This window comes from Podarcis vaucheri (assembly GCF_965113315.1).
Source record: "Podarcis vaucheri genome assembly, chromosome: 10".
Classification (NCBI taxonomy): domain Eukaryota; kingdom Metazoa; phylum Chordata; class Lepidosauria; order Squamata; family Lacertidae; genus Podarcis; species Podarcis vaucheri.
The window spans coordinates 3,693,009-3,714,502 of NC_138748.1; the positions used below are offsets into that span (position 1 = coordinate 3,693,009).

Consider the following 21,494-nt stretch of genomic DNA (forward strand, 5'->3'; position numbering starts at 1 on the left):
CAGACAGAGGTTGTTAAGAAGGCTGAAATCGATAGCTAACAAGAAGGATTTATGATCTCGATTCAGAAACGTATGAGTCATTCCTTTTTTTGTGGTTGCTTGAAACTTCTACTGCTTCCCCATCGCCCCCTCCCAATGGAATAAGAAATTAAGAAGAAAAATATGCTATTCACTCCCCTTATCTTGATGCAAAATGAATGCAAATACTCTGTGCCACTATCTGAAACCTGGCTTCCTGTTATTAAGGAAGACATCCTAGCATTTAGCAGCGCAAGAATTCCCCCTCCCCTAATGATTCTGTAGTTTGCTTCCTGCTTGTAATTAAGTAGGTCACAGCTGTGAAGCAAAGAGAACAAGAAAATACACTCAAATCACACAAAGCCCAAAGCGATCAAATCATTTGCAGCTGAAGGAAATGGCAGCTTTAAGAGAAAGAATGAGGGTGGTGGGGACGGAGAGAGAAGAGAACCCAATTGCAAAAGTCTGGAGTCTTAAGGCAAATGAAAGAAAATGTGAGATGATGATGAACTAGAAATCTTGATTTGGCCCAGATGCAGAAGAAATATAGGATAATTATTCAGAAATAGCTGATGCTTTGGGGAAAATAAGATGGCTTTGACAAACACCAATCCCTTATGGTATTCTCAATCTGCTCCTATTAGTATTGGATCCCAAGCGACCACTTAAAACTGCCAGCTAGCTTTCAGAAGGGCTGCACAAGTGGCGTTCACATTTCAATTTTTCCTGTAACATTTCAACTAGAATGCCTTTAAAAAAGGGGGGGGGGAAGGGTTTCACTCAGGAACTATGGTTCCATTCACAGTTATAAATAAACCAGGATCCCTGGCTTGTTGTGTTTTGCCCACCAGGGCTGATCTGAGATTGATGATGATGATGGTAACATCATATTATTATTTGTACCCTGCCCATGTGACTGGGTTGCTCCAGCTACTCTGATAGGCTTTCAACACCTATAAAAATACATTAAAACATCAAACATTAAAAACTTCTTGATACACAGCTGCCTTCAGATGTCTTCTAAAAGTTGTATAGTTATTTATCTCCTTGACATCTGATGGGAAGGCGTTTCACAGGGAGGACGGAGGCAGCTGATTTTGGGTGGCATGAAAGGGCAGCAAATTGCTACTTTTGAATTTATTATTGTTTTGTATTTTTCTTTCCCTCAGAGAAGTACTTCTGGAATATTCTGTCTCAGGTATCAAATAACTTGGGCTGGATCTACACTGACCTTTTAAACATCATTTGAACAATATTAGAAATACCATTCCAAAACGTCCCAGGGCATATTCTTCAAATAAAGTGCTTCTTACCTCTGTTCTCTTTTGCTCCCCCCCTGCTTTCTGGTTCCTCTGCAGCGCCCTCTGGTGTCACATTTTTATAATGTTAACAGCAGGACGTCATGTGGCTATATCATTCCTTAACTCTTTCCTACCAGGAGAGTAGAGCCATCCAGCTAGAGCACTATGGCTCTAGCTGGGGAAGGCAGAAGCACCATTTGCTGCTCTACCTGAAGCAACAAAATGTCTTGGGCAGCCCTGTTTTACCACAAATAAACCTAACTCTTCTTGTGGCACAAGCAAGGTAAGCAATTCTTAGTTTCCCACTACAGTGGTACCTCGGGTTAAGTACTTAATTCGTTTTGGAGGTCCGTTCTTAACCTGAAACTGTTCTTAACCTGAGTTACCACTTTAGCTAATGGGGCCTCCTGCTGCTGCCGCGCGATTTCTGTAAAGTTCTTAACCCGAGGCACTATTTCTGGGTTAGCGGAGTCTGTAACCTGAAGCATATGTAACCTGAGGTACCACTGTATATCCAAGCCAGAGACTGTGGTTTGCTGTTTCCTAACAAGTTACAGAATAATGGAATTGTAGAGTGGGACGGGATCTCAAGAATCATCTAGTCCAACCCCCGTAAACCACGATGAGGCCAGAAATCCCGTGAATGCACAGCCAATAGGTTTATACAGAGACGAGTCACAAGCAACATTCTGTGGGCCAGTGCTCACTTGATTGTTGAATACATTCCTGAGGATGATGGCTATCCTGAGAGAAGTTAGGCTGTGGGAAACCGGAAGACTCTCTTCTAGTTTGTAATGTTGTGTATCTAGCAGGACATTAATTTAGGTTAAAAGCAATGAAATTCTCACACCATGATTCCAGCTCTGTGCAGTAGTCTCAGCATAAGATACATCAGCACAGATGCATAAACCACTGAGATAGAGTCCCGTCTTTGCCAATGAGCTGCTGACAAGATAACATTCCAAGCATGATAAAGTCTATGTATCTCTCATATTGGATCATGTGCTGCTGAGTTTTTACGATTGATTTCCCAATGCTCCAAAGAGCTATGCAGAATCAACTAACATCTGTCTTTGGAACTTTGCACACAAGTTTAGGCAATGCAGCCCAAGAACTGTAGCAGGATATGGACACCAAAATCTGAGACTCATAAAGTGTGCTAATGATGCTAATGGAACATCAGTACATGAAGGCAAGGGAGGGGCTGAGATGAGGCCACACATGTTTTCGCAAAGCACAACAACTTACTAACTGGGCTATTAAAAACCTTGAGGGTTGGGGAAAGGGGTTATAAAAATGGAATACAAACATGAAATAAATTTTCCATAGTTTCCACACACAAGGATCAAAAAGTTTCAAACACCCAAGTCCCACTACTTGTTCTGTGACCCTAGCAAAGTCTAGCTAATTAAATCTGCCAAGCTGAAGTTAAATGAACTATGAGGAGGAAGAGATATTCCTCATGTATAACAGAACTGGTGGATTGACCACTTCTGAGAAACTCCTCCTTTGAGCCTCAGGCCCATGCATGTTATGGTGGGGGGAAGTAAAATTCTATACAGGGCTTCTGTTTTCAGCTGGTAATTCTCAAATGCAGGAATGGGAAACGTGTCGCTCTCCAGATGTTGTTAGACTCCAACTACCATCAGCCCCAGCCAGTATGACCAATGGTCCAGAAAGATGGAGTTTGTAGTCCAGCACCAGCTGGAAGACCACATGTTCCCCACCCCTGCCCTAAGCTATCCTTTTATTTTAAAACTGCTTCCTTAATAAATCCTATCCATGATATCACTTCCACAGCATGCATGTCCAATTTTTCACTTCCCTCTGTTTTCATGCCATGGACACCCACTGCTCCAGAACATCCATCGTTTGTGAATTTTGATACGGCACAGTGGAAGCTGTGATGAGCTTTGGGCCCATTTACTATCTATAAGAAGTACACAAATGTGTGCATCATTCCAGGCAGAAATCTTGTCAGGCAAATAAGGTGCTCCAACTTCAAGCTCTCTTGGGATTCAGTACACTGCATAAGCAGCTGTGTTATTAAGAACAATGCTTTAATTTAATGGCAATTTATTATAAACAGGAAAAAACTTTTAAGGAACCTGCGATGCCCCCCCCCCATTATTATGAACGCTGGCTTAGAAAATTATCATGGGGGGATTGAATCTGTCCTCATCCAACCAGTTCATTTCAGGATAAGAAGTTGCAGACAACAGAACTTCCTGTTTGGACTTGAAAGCCAGCAAATAGGCAAATGGACAAGGTATGACCCTAATGAACAGCCAGTGAAAAACATGGCAACAACTAACAGTTCTTCCACAGTAGTTGTAGAAAAAAGCTCCCTATAAGCAAGTAAGAATCCAGCTGATTGCACCATATAACCCTTGGGGTGAGGAAGTTTATAGCTGTGCTCACCACCATGTTTAAACATGATCTCTGTGTCTACACGGCTGTGTTTTGATATGTTGCAAAGCAACAGTTGCCCCCATCCTCCCATGGTATACATGGGGCAGTCTGTAGAAGCTTCCTCTAAATTTTCAAAAAGTGCTTTAGAATCTTAGAAGATAAGACGAGGCACGCTTGCGGACCTAACTAAAGAGTTAAATAACTGAACATCCACTCATCCTCTGTGGATTCAATATCTTGAAGCAGTTTGAGTGATAATTTATTTTTGCCATGTCTCATGCTCCATGTTTAAAAAAATATAAAAAGATAAAATACATATTAGCTGTCCAACAAACTGAAGAACAGCCTATAAACTTGGAAAATAAATAAATCCGTAACAGTATTTACATTCACAAAGTGTGAATCGTTTTTTATTCCATCTTTTTTATTTCATTTTTTATTCAAAGAAGCTACAGTTAGAACTGGATATGGAACAACTGATTGGTTCAAAACTGGGAAAGGAGTACAACAAGGCTGTATATTGTCTCCCTGATTATTTAACCTATATGCAGAATTCATCATGCAAAAGGCTGGACTGGATGAATCCCAGGAAGATCGCCGGAAGAAATATCAACAACCTCAGATATGCAGATGACACAACCTTGATGGCAGAAAGTGAGGAGGAATTAAAGAACCTTTTAATGAGGGTGAAAGAGGAGAGCACAAAATATGGTCTGAAGCTCAACATCAAAAAAAGGAAGATCATGGCCACTGGTCCCATCACCTCCTGGCAAATAGAAGGCGAAGAAATGGAGGCAGTGAGAGATTTTACTTTTTTGGGCTCCATGATCACTGCAGATGGTGACAGCAGCCACGAAATTAAAAGACGGCTGCTTCTTGGGAGAAAAGCAATGACAAACCTAGGCAGCATCTTAAAAAGCAGAGACATCACCTTGCCAACAAAGGTCTGTATAGTAAAAGGTTAGGTTTTCCCCAGTGGTGCTGTATGGAAGTGAGAGCTGGACCATAAAGAAGGCTGATCGCGGAAGAATTGATGCTTTTGAATTATGGTGCTGGAGGAGACTCTTGAGAGTCCCATGGACTGCAAGAAGATCAAACCTCTCCATTCTTAAGGAAATCAGCCCTGAGTGCTCACTGGAAGGACAGATCCTGAAGCTGAGGCTCCAAGACTTTGGCCACCTCATGAGAAGAGAAGACTCCCTGGAAAAGACCCTGATGTTGGGAAAGATGGAGGGCACAAGGAGAAGGGGACGACAGAGGACAAGATGGTGGGACAGTGTTCTCGAAGCTACCAGCATGAGTTTGACCAAACTGCGGGAGGCAGTGGAAGACAGGAGTGCCTGGCGTGCTCTGGTCCATGGGGTCACGAAGAGGTGGACACGACTGAACGTGGAAAGAAAAGCAATGAACTGAAAGCAAAGCAAACATTTTTACCCCACCTAACCAGTGGGGTAAAATCCATAGGATTTTTGTCGAAATACTGTACAATGAAAATGACACTGTTCCCCACTGAAGTGTCAGTGCAACCACATTATTTGTTGCTTCTTAGGTCTCATTATTGTTTCACAAGGAATTCATCTAACATATTATGAAGAGACATTACTCACCGTTAATACTAAAACACAAGTTTATATTTATAGAATGGGTGTCACAAGCTAAGAAGACTTTAAATTTAAATTAGGACTTGCTTTATTTCAAACTTTGTACCACTCTAATTATACCTTCTAAACATTGCTATCTTACTGAGCATGCAAACAGCAGTGGAAATTAATCATTTGTTCTGCACCCTAAAACTTTGCATTTGAAGTCAAATTAATGTTCACAACAATGTTAATAGCTATAAGGCTTAGAAACAAAGTTCTCTTTGACGTTGAAAAAGAGAGAGCTTATAAACAATATCACTAATACACACACACACACACACACACACAGACAACCCAGTTATAGGGTTGCAATATTTCAAGAAGTAAAAATCTGAACACAAAAAGTTGTTGAGTTGCTCATAACGGATCCTGAACCAGAACCGCCCCCCCATTGTTATTTTTTTTAAAAAACCAAATCCAGGTCATTTGCTTTAAAATGTAAAATTCCCCCTGGATGAGCATGTAGGACCTGCAAAAGAGGACATGTCCAGGAATTCCCAGACGTATGGCAACCCTACAGTAGTATTATACCAGCTGATGGGAAGTCCAGGGGAGGAGATGGGCTTGTTGGGCTCAGATTCTGCTTGCAGACTTCCATTGAGCCACTGTGAAAACAGGAAGCTGGACTAGCTGGGCCTCCGGCTGGATGTAGCAGGGATTCTTCTCATGTGCAGACTCTTTAATTCTCTGCTGACAGCATTGTGCATATAGGATCAAGGGTTGGGGGGCTGAAAGCACCACTCTTAATTTTCCAGTGAAAATTACACCACCACAGTTACGCCACCAGATTTACTGTTTTGAGTTGTCATGCTCTTTAAAACCATCAAAAAGTATTCAGTAGTTTCTAGGAATAGGAGCACCCAGCACTGGTGAAGGAAAAATCCCAAATGTAGTATGGAAAGGTCAAATTAAGCCTTCTAAAATGCTGGTGCAGAGGTCAGAAAAAAATAATAATGTCAGATTAAGAAAGTACAACTGAAGGGCAAGCCAGCAGTTGTTATGTCAAAGCACTTCCTCAGTGACAGTTTTATTATTTAGACTGCCTTTCACATTTTCATAAAAAGGTTCATTTGACTACATAGTGTCACGCATGCAAATTTTGCACTTCTGAATTTCTTACAAGAAAAGAAGCCAGAATACTCATGATAGTATCCTTTTCCAATTCTTCTACAAAGTGATCAATTCATATATAGTACTTTGTTCAGCTTTTGCTGAAATGTATTACAAAGAGGCATTGCTGTTAATAAAGTTTAAAGTCTGGCACTAGCAATGTTGCTTATGAGAGCCAAAGCGCATAAAAATGGCAGCTTGAAATCCATTCAATAAAGGTTTTATATTCCTAAAGCCAGAGTTTAAACTGATTTCATGATAGAGAAAAGGGGTGGGGAGCCTTTTTGCTCCCAGTGGGTGAGGATTCTTGGCGGGGGGGGGGGCATGGCCACACAGTGCTGGATTCACTCATGGAGGCCAGCAAGAGTCTCACCTGAGCCCAGCTGGCCCCTCTCTTCCCTCCATGCGCCTCACAGCCCCAAACCATAGAATCATAGAATCATAGAGTTGGAAGAGACCACAAGGGCCATCGAGTCCAACCCCCTGCCAAGCAGGAAACACCATCAGAGCACTCCTGACATATGGCTGTCAAGCCTCTGCTTAAAGACCTCCAAAGTAGGAGACTCCACCACACTCCTTGGCAGCAAATTCCACTGTCAAACAGCTCTTACTGTCAGGAGCTCAGAGGACCAGGCTGGGGGAACCCCCAGGACAGTACATGGGGGGAGGGGAGAACATGCTATGTGGAATTCTTCCCACACTTTCAGCACACAGGGAGACTTGTTCAACATGCTTGCCCTCCCTCTGCCCCCCCCCACAGTGCATGGAGCATGTCTCTGGCTGCACTGGGAACACTGGGGTGTGTGTACTAAATGATGTACCAAGCCTGGTTGCTGTGGAATTGCTGGTGACTGGAGCCCAGCAACCCCAGTGCAGCCAAACTATTTCCCCTGAGTTGTGGATGGCTGGGCAGTGGAGAATGTGGGGGGGGGGGGGTTCTCCAGAGCTTGGCAGACAAGGAGGGCATCAGCTAAGAGCCACATTTGGCTTACAGGCCACAGATTGCCTGCATCTAATACAGAAGGAGCCAAGTTAAAACAAAAATGTAGGAGGTCTAACACACAATCTGTGCTGGTGGATCAGCCTGAGCAAGATTTCCGGTGGGATGCATTCCCTGCAAATACTAAACCTTTATTAGCTGCTCGTTCATTTCTAGCTATGTTAAATGTTGACAGAAACCCATTGCAATGCAACTGAGCTGTGCTTTCGAGGGGCTAACTGGCCTGCTCTAGTGCAGCTCCCATTTGCTTTGACGGAACTTGTACAGAATATGTTCCTGGCAGACTGTTCCCAGATAGAGCTTTAAGAGCAGTCTAGTCAACTGAATGCAATAATCTGGCAAATTTCAGTAACAAGACAAGAGGAATGCAAGAAATGAATTGCTCAATAGTAGAAGGTCATGTTGAGAAGCCTGGGGAATGTGGGAAAATCTCCCATGGACTTCAGTTTGTGAATCAGACAGGCTCTGGCCGCTGGAAGCAATACTCCAGTCACTAATGGCAGGGCTCCTCCAGAATAGTCATTTAGTAATTACAACCTTTGACTCTCTTCTGGCTCTGTATCTTTTCTCATTAGATATTTATTTTTGGAATGAACTCCTCACCCCACACTGAGTGTAAACTATTCTCAGGACTGCAAAACATATATTGATTTTGCTTTCCTTTTTTTTTTTTTTACTCTGTGCCTGTAATGGTAATAATAGGCATCTACCAAGTTCTGTATCTCCCGCCCTTTGGAGATTCTGCAGGGCTTGAAGGAGAATGGGCAGAAGTAGAGGAGAGGGTGTCCAAGGAGTCCTAGTGTTGTTTTTAATTAGGGTCTTTCTATATACAGTTTTGGTTTTTTGTGCAATTGGCACATCTTCCTGAAATGCAGTACTTCTGTGGCTTCCAGAGTGCAAAGAATGGCAAAGTACTTAAGCAATTCCTGAGTAGACCACAAGCAGAGTGTTCTGGATCCTATTTCAGGGGTTGCAAAGCATGCCCTCCAACATTCCACAGGTAAAAATTTCTCACTTCCCTGCAACTGACCCTCCTCGACCCGCCCCAAGCATTCCTATCAAAATAAGGGCAAGTGCCACCACAACTACACCAATGGGACACAGCACACATGCCCTCCACCGTCCGGAGCCAACCCTTTAATCCCGATTTTGTTGTATTTTATTCTTTGGTAGATTTACAAAAGAAAAAGGCACACACCAATAAATACTGTTTGTGTTGGTTCAGGCCTACTTCATCACTCCTTCTGCAACACAGGAGTTCCACAGCAGGTATGCTGCTGCTGCTGCTGCAGGAACAGACCCTCCAAGTGCCCCTATTTTACAGGGGCAGCCCTGATTTAGAGAAGCTGTCCAGGTTTTGGATTTGATCCCGGAATGTCCCGCTTGTCCTTAGGACGTCCCTATTTTCATTGGAACTAAGGGTCAGTTTTGCTGTGAATGTGCATGCAGTTGTTATTCCCGGTATTCTTCTATGCCAGGTTTTCTGCATGGCAACACTCACACATGGGCTTTCAATACTGAAATTACTTTAGGCTAGAGCTGCCAATGCCAGCCTGGTACCCTACAGAAGTTTTAGACTACAAATGATGACTAACTGGTGGTAGCAGCTTATAGGTTCTCTTCCCTAAGATAGAACTGAAATTGTGAAAGTGGGAAATTGTACATTTTATAGCATTCAATATGCACAAAGCCTAATCAGATTGCACAACTCCTATGAAAGGAAGTGAATGCAATGGTAGCAAGCAGCTACCACCCCACCAACAGCCCAGTGAGTGATAAAATCACCAACATCACCACTTGGTCCAAAACCCCTGGCAAATAAGGTGGTGGGGGGGATAGTTTTCTCCCCATCATCTATCAGAATAGTCTGACAAAGGAATACTTCAGCTTAGAGGCACTGGGTTCCGTATGACATGGGAGGGGGCCTTGTTGTGTGTGTGTGTGATGGCACACATGCAACATACATGTGTGACATGGTGTGCTGGGAGGAGGCCATCCGGCCCGGAGAGGCCCTCCACCACTGCGGGAAGGCTCAACAAGGCCACCACCTTGGGGAGGCCCAATAGGGCCCTCCACTGCCATATTGCCAGCAGGGCCTGGCGCATCAATATGGGGGAGGGCCTCAACCCCATCTGCACATACTTGGGGGTGGGGCTGCATTGTCCTTGGCCAATGGCGCCAATGGTCTGGCCATAGAGAGTTTTGCTAGCTAGCTAGGGAGGGGTGACTATTTAAATTACTTTACCTTTGCAATCCTCCTATCACACTGCTCCCTCCAACACAGATTGTGGGAAGGGGAGCACTGGCAGGGGTTTAGTGTTTGTGGGTTGAGGGAGGAAGAATTCTTATTTTAAAGAGTCGGTGGGGAACTGCATCTCAGCCACTCTGCTCATGGAGGTTCCATGGGCAGAAACACGGCAGACTGGTGGGAATGTTGCTTTATAGGGGTGGGGAACTTGCACTTCAGATATAGCACAACCGCATATGGAGGTTCCACAAATAATTTTGCTTCAACGAATCTGGTAAATTTCATTATTCAACAGAAATATCACCATCCACTTTTTTTTTTGCTGTTTTGGAGCCCTATGGCTATCATTTTGTAAAAGCAAAGCAGTAGTACCATGAACATACTCATAATATAAATATAGAAATATAATATATGTTTATAAATATATAAACATATATTATATTTATATATTCTTTCCACACATGAATGGAACAGTGGCAGTATTGTCACATGGCCGACCGCTCCCGATCCTAATGTGGGGGGAAATAATTATTATTCTGGCAGCCATTCAGGCTTCCCCAGCTTGGACATTCCTACGGCTGCAGTCTTCGCATACTCCGTTCCTCCAGGATATGGAAAAGATGGCACCAGAGGAGCCCCTTTGCTTGCTGTGGGACTACTGTACAGGCTAGCGCTGGGGCACGTGATGGGTGGCTACTGGGCAAGTGGAAGAAGCGGGGGGGGGGGCAACTGGGCAGGTGCAAACTGGGGTGGGCATGAGATATGGTGGCAAAAGTCATGCAAACCTCAGTGGAAAAGAGTAGTCAAACAGCCCCAAAACACAAGCAGCCAGCAGCACAAACAGAAAATCTCTTTGATATATGAGGCTATACCAATGGGAGATGTTGCGTAGCCCACCCTAAGGCTAGAGATGAACAACAGCACTCCCACCCCAGAAGAATACAGAAGGCAGACAGGACTACACAGAAAAGACACCCCCCCACACTGCACTGCACTGCACTCTGGGAAGCCGTATCAAACATACAAAATGCAAAAGTGCTACAGTATGTGAAAAACATTAAAATCGAGATTCCAAAACAAACGTGGACATTACGTCACTATTACATATTATAAGTGACTGGCCCCCACACTCCCACAACAAAATGACTTCCCAAAAAGCCATATGTGAGTGGAAAAAGTTAATCTGGTTGTACATTGCAAAAGAAAGAAAGGGGAGTAAAGGCCACACTTCCTGCTTGCATGAATTTTTTTCCCATCCCTACTTGGCAGTGGTCCCAAGATTATGCCTTTCATTTAGCTTGATGGCCCCAGCTTATTTTGCCAATCTTTCCCAAATACATGCTATTTTTCAGAGCAAATGTCTACTTCTACACAATCAAATGTTTCTTCTATGGATGTAAAGATACATGCACATTCACACACAGAGAGAAATAGGGATGGATGACTGCAATGTTGGTTTCTCTCAATTTATAATTTAATTCAGTTCTACACATTTCCATGGGAAATGGCAATTTTTTTTAAGCCTCCTGAAAATTTGTCAGCACTAAAGTGCAAATTTCTTCTAATATAGAGATTTTAGCATGCAATTTTCACTGATAAATATTTTTTCATTGAATTTTTGCTAATATAATGCATGCTGTGCTATTTTCACCAATATATGCAATTTTTGCCACATTGTTCAGTTGGAGAACTGCATCACAAAATTTGGAGAAGTGTGAATTTTGAAGAATATGTGTGCTTCCTGTATAGGTTCAAGAAATGTGGATCAGGTAGTTTTTCATTAAATTCCAAATCTGTTGAATTTCTCCCACATCCCTAAATGGCAGGAGCTGTTTCTCCTCAGATGACTTCTGAAACCTCTTCCCTGATCTTTCCTACTCCTCTTCCTCCCGATAGTGGGAGGAAGTAATCAGCTAATTAATGCTGTCCAGATGGAGGGTCAGTCAGGGACAGTTAAGGCGCTGGTGTTTGTTGTCTCTTTTTAAATGCCATGCAAACATTCGTGAAACTAATGCCAGTTGATCCTCTGCCCGCCATTTATCTCCTTAAGGTTTACTCAGGTAAGCATCTGGCTCAATGGGAAAGCCATTAATGAACACGCCAGAAGAAGGTTCATTCATATAATTGAGAATAGAACATTGCTCGGGCTTTATTCACCTCACTTTGCAATTTCACAAACTTTAACACAAAGAACCATGGCAGTTCAAAGGCCATCCTTACCATAACTTCACAAGCCTGCTATTATTTGGATTTTCTGGCTTCCCAATCTCTAGAGTTTTATTTTAAGATGATATGATGTCATGGACTGGCTGGACACAGAGGCGTGGGGGGAGGAAGCAGTTGGGAAAGTCCCAGGGGAAGAAGGCTCAGAGTCCAGGGATCGGTGGTGGGACAACAATGAGCGGTCAGAGGGAGAAGACTGGGAGGAGGGGGGAGCTGAAGAGGTAACGGGGCTCAGTGAGCAGAGGAGGGAAACCAAGAGGCAGACGTGGGGCAAGCTGGTGAAGAAGTCAAGGTGTCTCCCCCACCCCTAGAAACAGGCCTGTTGGCATAGACTCAGACTATGTAGGAAGGACCTGGAGGAGGAAGAGATTCAGGTAGCTGTGGGAAGGCGGGGATCTTCAGCCTCCACAACTGCCCCAGAGGGGCAAGACCGACCAAGAAGAGTTGCTGTGCTCATTAGGCCAGGCTTACCTGAGCAGGCCTAGTTTCCGCCAATAAAGAGTGAACTTACATACCCCATGTGGTTTATTGCTGGTTGGCTCCCTGACACATGTGCCATTGGAAGGTGATTGCCACCTTTGCTGGAAACCTTGCTAAATGCACAGAAGCCTTGCTAGAAACAGTTAAAATAAAAATTCTTTTCTCTCTCTTTCTCCCTAAAATAAAAATTCAAAACCTTCATTTCACCTACTAATGTGCTATTTTTTAAAAGAAGGGAATGAGAGAAGCAGTTGTTAGGAAAAGGTCCTTTTGATCAGATCCCTTTTAGCCAGATGACTGAGGTTCAGGGTTTTGTCTCCTTGGGAACCCTGCTTAATCAGCTTCATGACATTGATGGTTTCCCTCACAAAGTCATGAGTGTGCAGCGGTGCTCAGCTGCTCTAACTGAGCAAAAGCCATGAAACAACGGCAGGATGTGACAAGCCTGGCAGTTGCTGCACAGCTGCCATGTGTGCAGAGGGCAGCCCCACTGCCCTGAGGCTCCTGGATCTTGGATAGGTTAGCACTGCGTTCCAGTCCCAACTCATATGTCTTCTAGGTTTTTGGACAGTTCACAGCATAATTAACCCAAAGCTCTGAATTTACTCACTCGGTTTTTATTGGGTCGTTGCCTCTCTTCTGCCCAGCTGTTTCATGGCTGCACACATGGAGAGCTCTCCTTCTTTCATTGTGCTATTTCATTGTGACTAAAAGAGCTTGCTCTGCTTGGGTGATGTTGAAGAGAAACCAATGTGGAGAGGAGCTTTCGAAAACATTGCAAAGATAGCCAGAGAATGGGGGGTGGGAGGGAGGTAACAGGCACTGGTGTGGTGTGCCTGAGGAGTGGTCCTCAGAGATCAGCACCCACCACTGATGGCATCGCCCAGAGGGACCTGTGCTGGCCTTGGAGAACCCCTGCCTAGGTGCACTATGAGGGCACCTGCCCCCTCTCCACTGCTGCCATCCATATGCAAGCAAACACCCTCCTCTCAGTCATCATTCAGTAGCAGCAACCAAGTATTATGAAGCCACCACTGCTGAACACAAAGGAGCTGCAACACCTTCAGATTTTGCACAGAACTGAATCATACCGAAGCTGCCTTAACATTGCAGTTTTCCATAAAGCAAATCCTCCTTCCCCAACACTCATATACAGGTGCTCAGGTTGACACTGCCTTCACTTTTTCAAGGAATTGCCTACTTGTCACCTTTCCTTCCCCACATAAAAATCACAGAGTGAAAATGAGCCCTGCTCACGCATTTGATTCCAATGGACCTGCTAGCTAGGGATTATGGGAGTTGTAGTCCAAAAACAGGTGACAACCCAAATTTGGGAAACCCTGCTCTAGATTATACGGAGGGGCATGAGAAGCATGAGTACTCCTCTTTCAGTGTAATTCCATATAGATCAAAAGATATACCTATCAAAAGATCTTCCTATTGAAACAGGTCTCCTCTGCAGGTCCCCAACATGGCTCTTGTGTATAACAACATACCCCACTACAGCAGTGTTAGTCGGGGGGGGGGGGGGAGTAGCCAAAAAGTAAAGAAGAGAGCTGTGGCACTTTAAAGATTTGGTCATTTATTGTGGCCTAAGCCCGCAAAAGCTTGTGCCATGTAATAAGCATGTTAGCCTGAATCATAAGTGCAGTCTATGTTGGGCCTTAGGTGCCCAGGCAACCACAAAATTTAAATGAAAGGGCTGCCCCCCCCACTCCACTTGGCGGCATGTGCACACCGTGGGGCATGTGTATGTCACGTTGGCACGCCCCTGCGATTTCTGCAAGTGACATCGGCACACCACAGGCATGCCAACATCACACAGGCGCATGCACATGCCCCGGTCACCCGCTGTCACAGGGGCAAGGTGGCACACCTGACCCGAATATATGAGGATCTACAACTACCCAGTAGCTGGCAACCACTTCCCGAGGACAGTGTAAAGCAACAAGGTGAACTATAGGACATTTCCCAAGTAAACTTGAACTTCAAGCAAAATAATGCACATTGCTTCGTATTTCAGAACCTTTCTAAGTCCTGCTTCGTACATTGTTTCTAGAATGGAATAATCCTATACATCATCTTGTATCCCAAGCAGTAGTTACTGCCTTAGAACCTCCAGGAATACAGATTAGCTGCCCTCCCTACCCGTTCTAGCCTTGACTACCACTCTTCGTCTTCCTATAGCCCTGCCCAATATCGATCACTTGGCACTGTAAGGGAAATTCCATTAGCGCCAGTTACCATAATAAATCATGGCCAACCGGCACTAATATTGATTACAATTTTAGCTAATCTTCATTAGTGGTTATTAGCATACAGCCACAAGCAGTAAATCATAGCTACTGATTTGGCATAAAGACCAGAATAGCCCACATAAGTTTTATGCTATCAAGCCTGCAACTTCCAACCAGTATTAGTTATTATTATGTAGTCAGCTTGCTTGGCTGTCTGCATTGCATCACCATATAGAGGCAACACTTGGCTTTGATACCTTATGATAGCCTAAGGTTAAAACACCATGGGTATAAAGGGGGAGCAAGATATATCCACCGGGGGTGTGTGTGTGAGAGAGATAATATGTACACAAAAAATAGCTGCTTACCCTTTCTGCACTGTGTCTTCTCAGAGATCCATATGGTATTTTGAAGAGAAATTTTCGGCTCCTGGTTGGTGTTACGGCTGCCTGCACCACCATAGTGCAGTGCAAATCTCTCTCTCTCTCTCTCTCTCTCTCTCTCTCTCTCTCTCTCTCTCTCTGTGTGTGTGTGTGTGTATGTGTGTGTGTGTACACGTCTCTGTGTGTGAGAGAATGAATGATCAGCCCAAAGAAATTTCCTCTGGGATGACTTAAGGAGTTCCCAGCTTGCAAATAACGAATGGCTCCGTGGGTTGGTTGTTTTCTCCCCGCCAAAAAAGAAACCAAACCCACCAACAAAAAACTTTAGACCATGAGTCAATATGTGGCTTGTTTGAAGTAGAGAGGGGAGGGAGAAGCCCACCCCCTTCACAGCATGCTTCAAGCAGCGTATCTTTAGCTCTGCTTATATTTCTCCCAGCACAAAAAGACTGCTGTGCCACAGAGGTGGAAACATTCTGCTTCTGGGGGGATTGTTCTAAAAATGTCAGCCCCGCTTCTTGTAGCTACAGATGGTAACCAGGTCAGTTGTCTAATCAAAGCTAAATCAGACTTCTTTATACATGCCACCATGTGACTGTAGACCCCTTCTGGTTTGCTCTATAGTCGATCACATGTTCTCCTCCCAAACAATATCTGGTGTATCACCATCTGGTGTGGAGATTAATGTGAAATCCAATGTTCAGATTTTGCTTCCTTCCAGACATGAGAGAGCATAATAGCACACAGAGCAATCAGGCTGGGAACAAAAGGCGTCACCAGCCTGCTCAAGGGCACAGTAAAATGACCCCACCAGGCAAAACACAGCTTAGCAGCCATGTACACTAGACCACAACCAGCTTGATAAAGACTTTCTTTTTTTGCTGCCTGCCTGCCTGGCAGTTGCACCAAATCTAGGGGGTGGAGGTGTCTTCTGCGTCCACAATATTCGTTTGAAGGGGGCTCTGCCCCCCCCAATACTGAGGGGTCCAGTGCAACATCACAGAAGGCTGCAGTGGCCTGTGTGACAGCACGTGTTACGCGCATGACATCACACATACACGCCCCGTGCCCCCTCAATCTTGGAGGCAACCCAGTGCCACTGCTGCCTGGGATGCAGTTATGGAGGATTGTCAAGTAACTGGAATGACACGCCACATGGCTGGAGGGCTACATTCAGGACCAATAGTGGGTCACAGTTCTGTAGGCCTGCTACAAAGCCTGAGCGTCAGTGAAGAGGTCAGAGGGTTGCAAAATAAATTTACGGCCTCAGATCACTTTGTGGAAGACAGAATGACTCCTGAGAATCACAACGTTTGCCAATCTAAATACCTGGTTTAATGCAGAGCTGGAAAGATTTTTTGGTCAAAAACTAAAAAGCCAACAGGGTGTGTGTGGGGGGGGATGCAGTAATGTAATATACAAGCACGCTGTTTCAAACAAAGATCTGGCTGGCATAACTGCACACACATTAAAAGGCATTAAAGGAAAAAGCAGCAGCTTGATGTGGGAAATTCCAAATATTAAAACAATCAGCCTTTGTTCATAATTAGTTCCATATGTGCACTGCAAATTGAGTCAGTGTATGCGTGTGAGAGGGAAGGAGGAAGGGAGGGGAAAGCCAAGCCGGAAAGGATGGAAATGGCTTCAGCATGACTGATTCATATAGATTCATTTAAAAGTCTTGGTATAAGGTTACATTGTTGGCCTTGAAAATGAAAACAGAGATTTCTTGATTTATTTATTTTTTAAATCTATCTCCTATGACAACTGCCTTCCTTTTTGAAGCACAGCATTCAGGGGCAGATGTTGCTTGCTTCTACATTGGCTGACCTAGGGCGACTTCACAGCGTGGAACATAATTCCCCCCCCCCTGGATTCACATGATTGTATGTTCACAGGTGGAACAGGGAGCAAGTCTGTGATTACTCTCTCTTTTTCTGGGACAATGGAGGAACTTTCCCCCACTAACATGACAATAACTCTGATCTAGCTTGAAAACTGCAAATATAATGAATGAGGGGGAGCCGGGGAGCCTGTTCATTCCCAAGACTAGTCCCTTCCCCAGTTCCATACAAGTCATGGAATAAGTTAAATCAGCCAGACTGCATTGCAAGTTGCTTCTGGTCCACTCAATTTCACTCTTAAATGAAATTAATTCATTTATTTTTAAGAGCAACATGAGCACAACCAGGGCTTTTTCCCAGCCAGAACTCTCAGGTAGGTGCCACTGCCATTCTAAGAGAATGAGGGAGGCATTTGTGGTGAGTTCTGCTACCTCTCTTTCTAGAAAAAATAGCACTGAGTGCAGCCATTCTTTGACCTAAGTGCAGCTCTAAAGCGCTCTGGTCATGGGATGGTGGTGGAGAGAAAAAAGCTGTGTTTCTCATGCTGACATTAACCACTAGGCACCCGTGACAGCTGCATAAAACTCTAAACATCTGCTCATATTAAGTTTTAACAATGCCGACTATTTTAAATGAATGGATGTACTTCAGCACAGTGCATTAAACTGTCTTAATTTTGAAACCCGTTTTTGTCTTTAACTGAAAACAAGGGTCTCCGGATCCCAGCTCTACCACTAAAATGAGGCAACCCCTCTTCTGTAGACCCCAAATAACCCCCACGGGTTATCTTACAGTTTTTGCGTGAGATAAAACTTTGATACTCAGGCAGAAGTTGAACAAGCAAAAAAGGATTGATTATACAGAGTAAAGTTGGTAAAACAAATGATTTGTTGGGAGATGAAGTTCTTAATAAATCTAGTGGGTGTTTCAGGCTTCTAAACAAGGTAGTAAACATGGAGCTTCTTTTCAACTTCAGCTGCTTATTTTCAGTTAATACCCTTCAGTTCGATGTTACAGGTTTCCAGCCTAGATGGCCGATGCTCAGCTTCTCTCCCGTTATTTCACTTCAGTTCCTTCACTTAGTGGTTGTGTAGGTGTTTCAGCTTAACACTTTGTCTCCTAAACAAGGAGGGACTTTCCGTCAGTTTCCCAACCTTCCCTCACTCCCACTCCTGAGGTACTTCCATCCCTCTTAACTGGTCTGGGAGCTTCTCTGTCTAGAACAGGCATAGGCAAACTCAGTGGCCCTCCAGATGTTTTGGGACTATAATTCCCACCATCCCTGACCACTGGTCCTGTTAGCTAGGGATCATGGGAATTGTAGTCCCAAAGCATCTGGAGGGCCACTGAGTTTGCCTATGCCTGGTCTAGAGGAGCCCTCCCCTCCTGACTGACAGGAGACCCAAGGAGACTTTATCCTCACAGACTCTACTTCTCCTTGTTCAAACTCAGCCTGCCCGTTACTCCTGTCTGAATACTCTCCCAAGATACTACACTCGGTCTTTTTATCTAAGCTCAGAGACCCCTTTCTCTAGCTGTGGATATTCTGCTCCTCAGAGTGGATGTTCCACACACGGACCAGAACCAACTCTGCAACTCTCCCTCCTGCTCTTTCCCTTAGACTATCGGTTTCTTTCTGCTTTTATTCTCCCTGGCTCCACCCCCTTCTGACTAGGCTGTCTTGGCAGCCAATCAGAGAGAGGCACCAGCTCTCTGGTGGAATTCTGTGGCACTACTTGTACAATGAATGGACCCCAGCAGAAAGTGTCACTCAGAATAGTATATTGGAAGGTGGTCCTCCTGAACCCCACCAAGCCTATTGAGGTCCCCCCAACCCAGTAGATCCAAATGGATTTCAAAGTGCCTTGATTTCTTAAGATATGGCAGCTATAATCCATTCCTATACAGTGGTACCTTGGTATCGAATGGCTTGGCTCCCGAAGAAATCAGCTCCTGAACACCACAAACTTGGAAGTAAGTGTTCCGGTTTGTGAATGTTTTTTCAGAAGTAGAACGTCTGACGCGGCTTCTGCTTGAGTGCAGGAAGCTCCTGCAGCCAATTGGAAGTTGCGCCTTGGTTTTTGAATGGTTTCAGCAGTCGAACGGACTCCTGGAACAGATTAAGTTTGAGAACCAAGGTACCACTGGGAACACTGGATTGGGAACTGAATTGAATGATAATAACTGCAAGAAGCACTTTATTTGAAATAAAATAAACATGCCCTGAAAGTTAATGCTCTGGGAAGCTGAGCACTCAAACAGAAGCTATGTTGTAAAGGTTCTGCTACTTTGTGTGAAACAACTGCTGCCTCTCCTTTTGGGATGAAAAGTTTAAGGCTGGAGATGGACAAAAGCTCTTGCTATAATAGAGAAATCTGTTGCATCTATTGTTGCTTCAGTGTACAGACACATTTCCTTTGCCCCACATTTCTTTTGTTTCGGCCCTAAATGATTTTGCATGCTTTTAAAATGACCAAAAATTCCTGGCCTGACAATGGGCAGCAGTGCTTCTCTTACTCCACCTATAGCTGTCTGGAAAAGCAATTGCTTGTCTCAATCCAGGATGGAGTTTGGGTGTAGCCCTTCACTTCTTGGCAGATTGGAGAGGAAGAAATTCAAAGGGATGTGAACGATCACTTCTAATTCACCTTTTCTATTCAATTTCAAAAGCAAGGGGGACAACAGACTTACAGAGTAACACAACTTTGGACTAATAGACAGAGAAAAGCCTGTCTCTCATATTCATTTGCATTGTCCATCACCCACCCACCCATGTGCAGACCTGCCAGTTGCAGTCTATTCATCCAAATGGTGCCACTATAGCACTCTCAAAGAACCACAGATTCCATGCCTGCAGTGCAGGGTAAATGCATGCCCAGCAATAAATGAAAGTTTTCTTGTGTGTTTTTTAAACAGCCTCTTGCCCTAGACAAGAGGAACTGTGATTGCAGGGCTATCTGGCTGCTGCCTGGTTTGCTTGATCTTTGCTAGGATCTATCACCTTCCCAGAACTTTTGCTAACTGTACCTCTAATTGCTGAAAGCATGAATTTTTGCTTGCTGTAAATCATTAGTGTTGGTTGAGAAAGACCTGAAGTGTGGAGTTTCATATAAACAGCTGCTTGCAGGAAGTCATTTGTATGGGCAATAATGACTTTTATTAGTCCTGCAAAACCCATCAATGAGACAGAGTATATTTCAGTGTCATTTACAGACTCATTCCCATTAACAATTTATGCATCTACTCTCTCTTTCTTCTAAGAACTCAAAGTAGCAAACACTTCAGAGGTCTGGTGCCCAAATGCTCATTGCCATCCAGCTCTTCTCTTGGACCTTGCAGCATATCCAGGCTTTGATGTATTCTGGAAGTTAATTAAAGAATAACATTGGATGCAGGACTAGGAAAGTCAGTGTCCCTGTTGTTGCAGCGAATAGACAGGTAAATCTAGGTTCTAGGTTTGCATTGTGACAGAGGGAAAATTGTTGTTACTTAAAAAAATTTGATTGAATGGGTGGAACTCGTAGGCCATCTTGATAGTAATTGTGTGAGGGGAGAACAAGTGAACAGGGCTCAGAATTGACCAGTGCATCATCCCTGGGGAACCATATGCCTTAATTTCTTGGGGGCTCGTTCATTCATACTTCCCAAAAGGAAGTACTGTGGTAATGCCCAGGAGAGCCAGAATTATTCGCTCTGAGAGGCACCAAGGAGTCTGTGATCCATCCATCTGAGTGTGGCGGCAGAGATGCCTCTTCAAGGTCCAGCGGATGAGATGCAAGCTCTGGTGCCACTGAATTCATATGAGAAGTCTTGGGGTTGGAGCCATCTCTCCTCCTTGGGGCTTCTGTTGTAGGAGGACTCTGCATCTGAGGATTCCTGGTCCAAGACAAGTGAATTCCTCAATATGGGACCATTATTTCAGTCCCTGTCCAGACGCTTGGGAACCAGGCAGAATCATTTAGGAGATGTGGTCCACGGCCTGCCAGGTGGCTATTTCTACACGAAAACCTCTGGTTGAATTTAATATCTTGAAAGATTGGACCTAATTGGGAACTGAAGGGATGCTGCCTCATGTTCTCATCACTCTGAATAGTAAGAATTCCCAGAGTTTACAAATCAGCTGTTTTCCCAGTAGATTTTATTGTTGTTAGCAGCCTTGGGCATTTTTCATGTAAAGATGGATATAAATGTGACTAACATGCTAAGGGCAGGATTCAGACTAGCAGTCCCACTAGTGGGAGCCCATGCAAGAGCCTCTGCGTGGGCAGCAGACCTCCGCTCCCCTCCATGCGCTGCCGGAATTGTCTCAGTGGGGTTTGGGGGGAACCCCCAGAATGGTGTGCAGGAGGAAGCAGAGCGATGGTTCTGTCTGGCAGGCTGAAAAGCTTTGGCTGAAGGAAGGACTGTCACAGTGCTGCTTTGAATTCCTTCACAAAGAAAATGATGCCGAGTTGCATGCATCTTCCTTCTGTTTCACTCATATGCTGAATTTTGTAAATGCGCCTCATTGGATCAATCTGATGAGTTTTTTGAATCTGTTTAACCATGATCTAAAGGAAGCTAGACTTTGATCACTCATCAGTGCTTGTGCTTCA

The 21,494-nt window shown here is 44.3% G+C and overlaps 1 protein-coding gene across 6 annotated transcripts in view; it reads right to left on the bottom strand.

The window, feature by feature from the left end:
- FRMD4A (FERM domain containing 4A) overlaps window positions 1-21,494 on the bottom strand; it is a 466,163-nt gene that overhangs the window by 298,410 nt on the left and 146,259 nt on the right. Inside the window, exon 1 of one of the 6 annotated variants that reach the window (XM_082240080.1) lies at window positions 15,041-15,244. The exons of the other annotated variants lie outside the window; for them this stretch is intronic. Within the exon in view, the coding sequence (XP_082096206.1) occupies window positions 15,041-15,133 (93 nt within the window). The 5' untranslated portion in view covers window positions 15,134-15,244. Of the gene's footprint in view, window positions 1-15,040; window positions 15,245-21,494 lie in introns of those variants that run through there. 6 annotated transcript variants of the gene reach the window in all.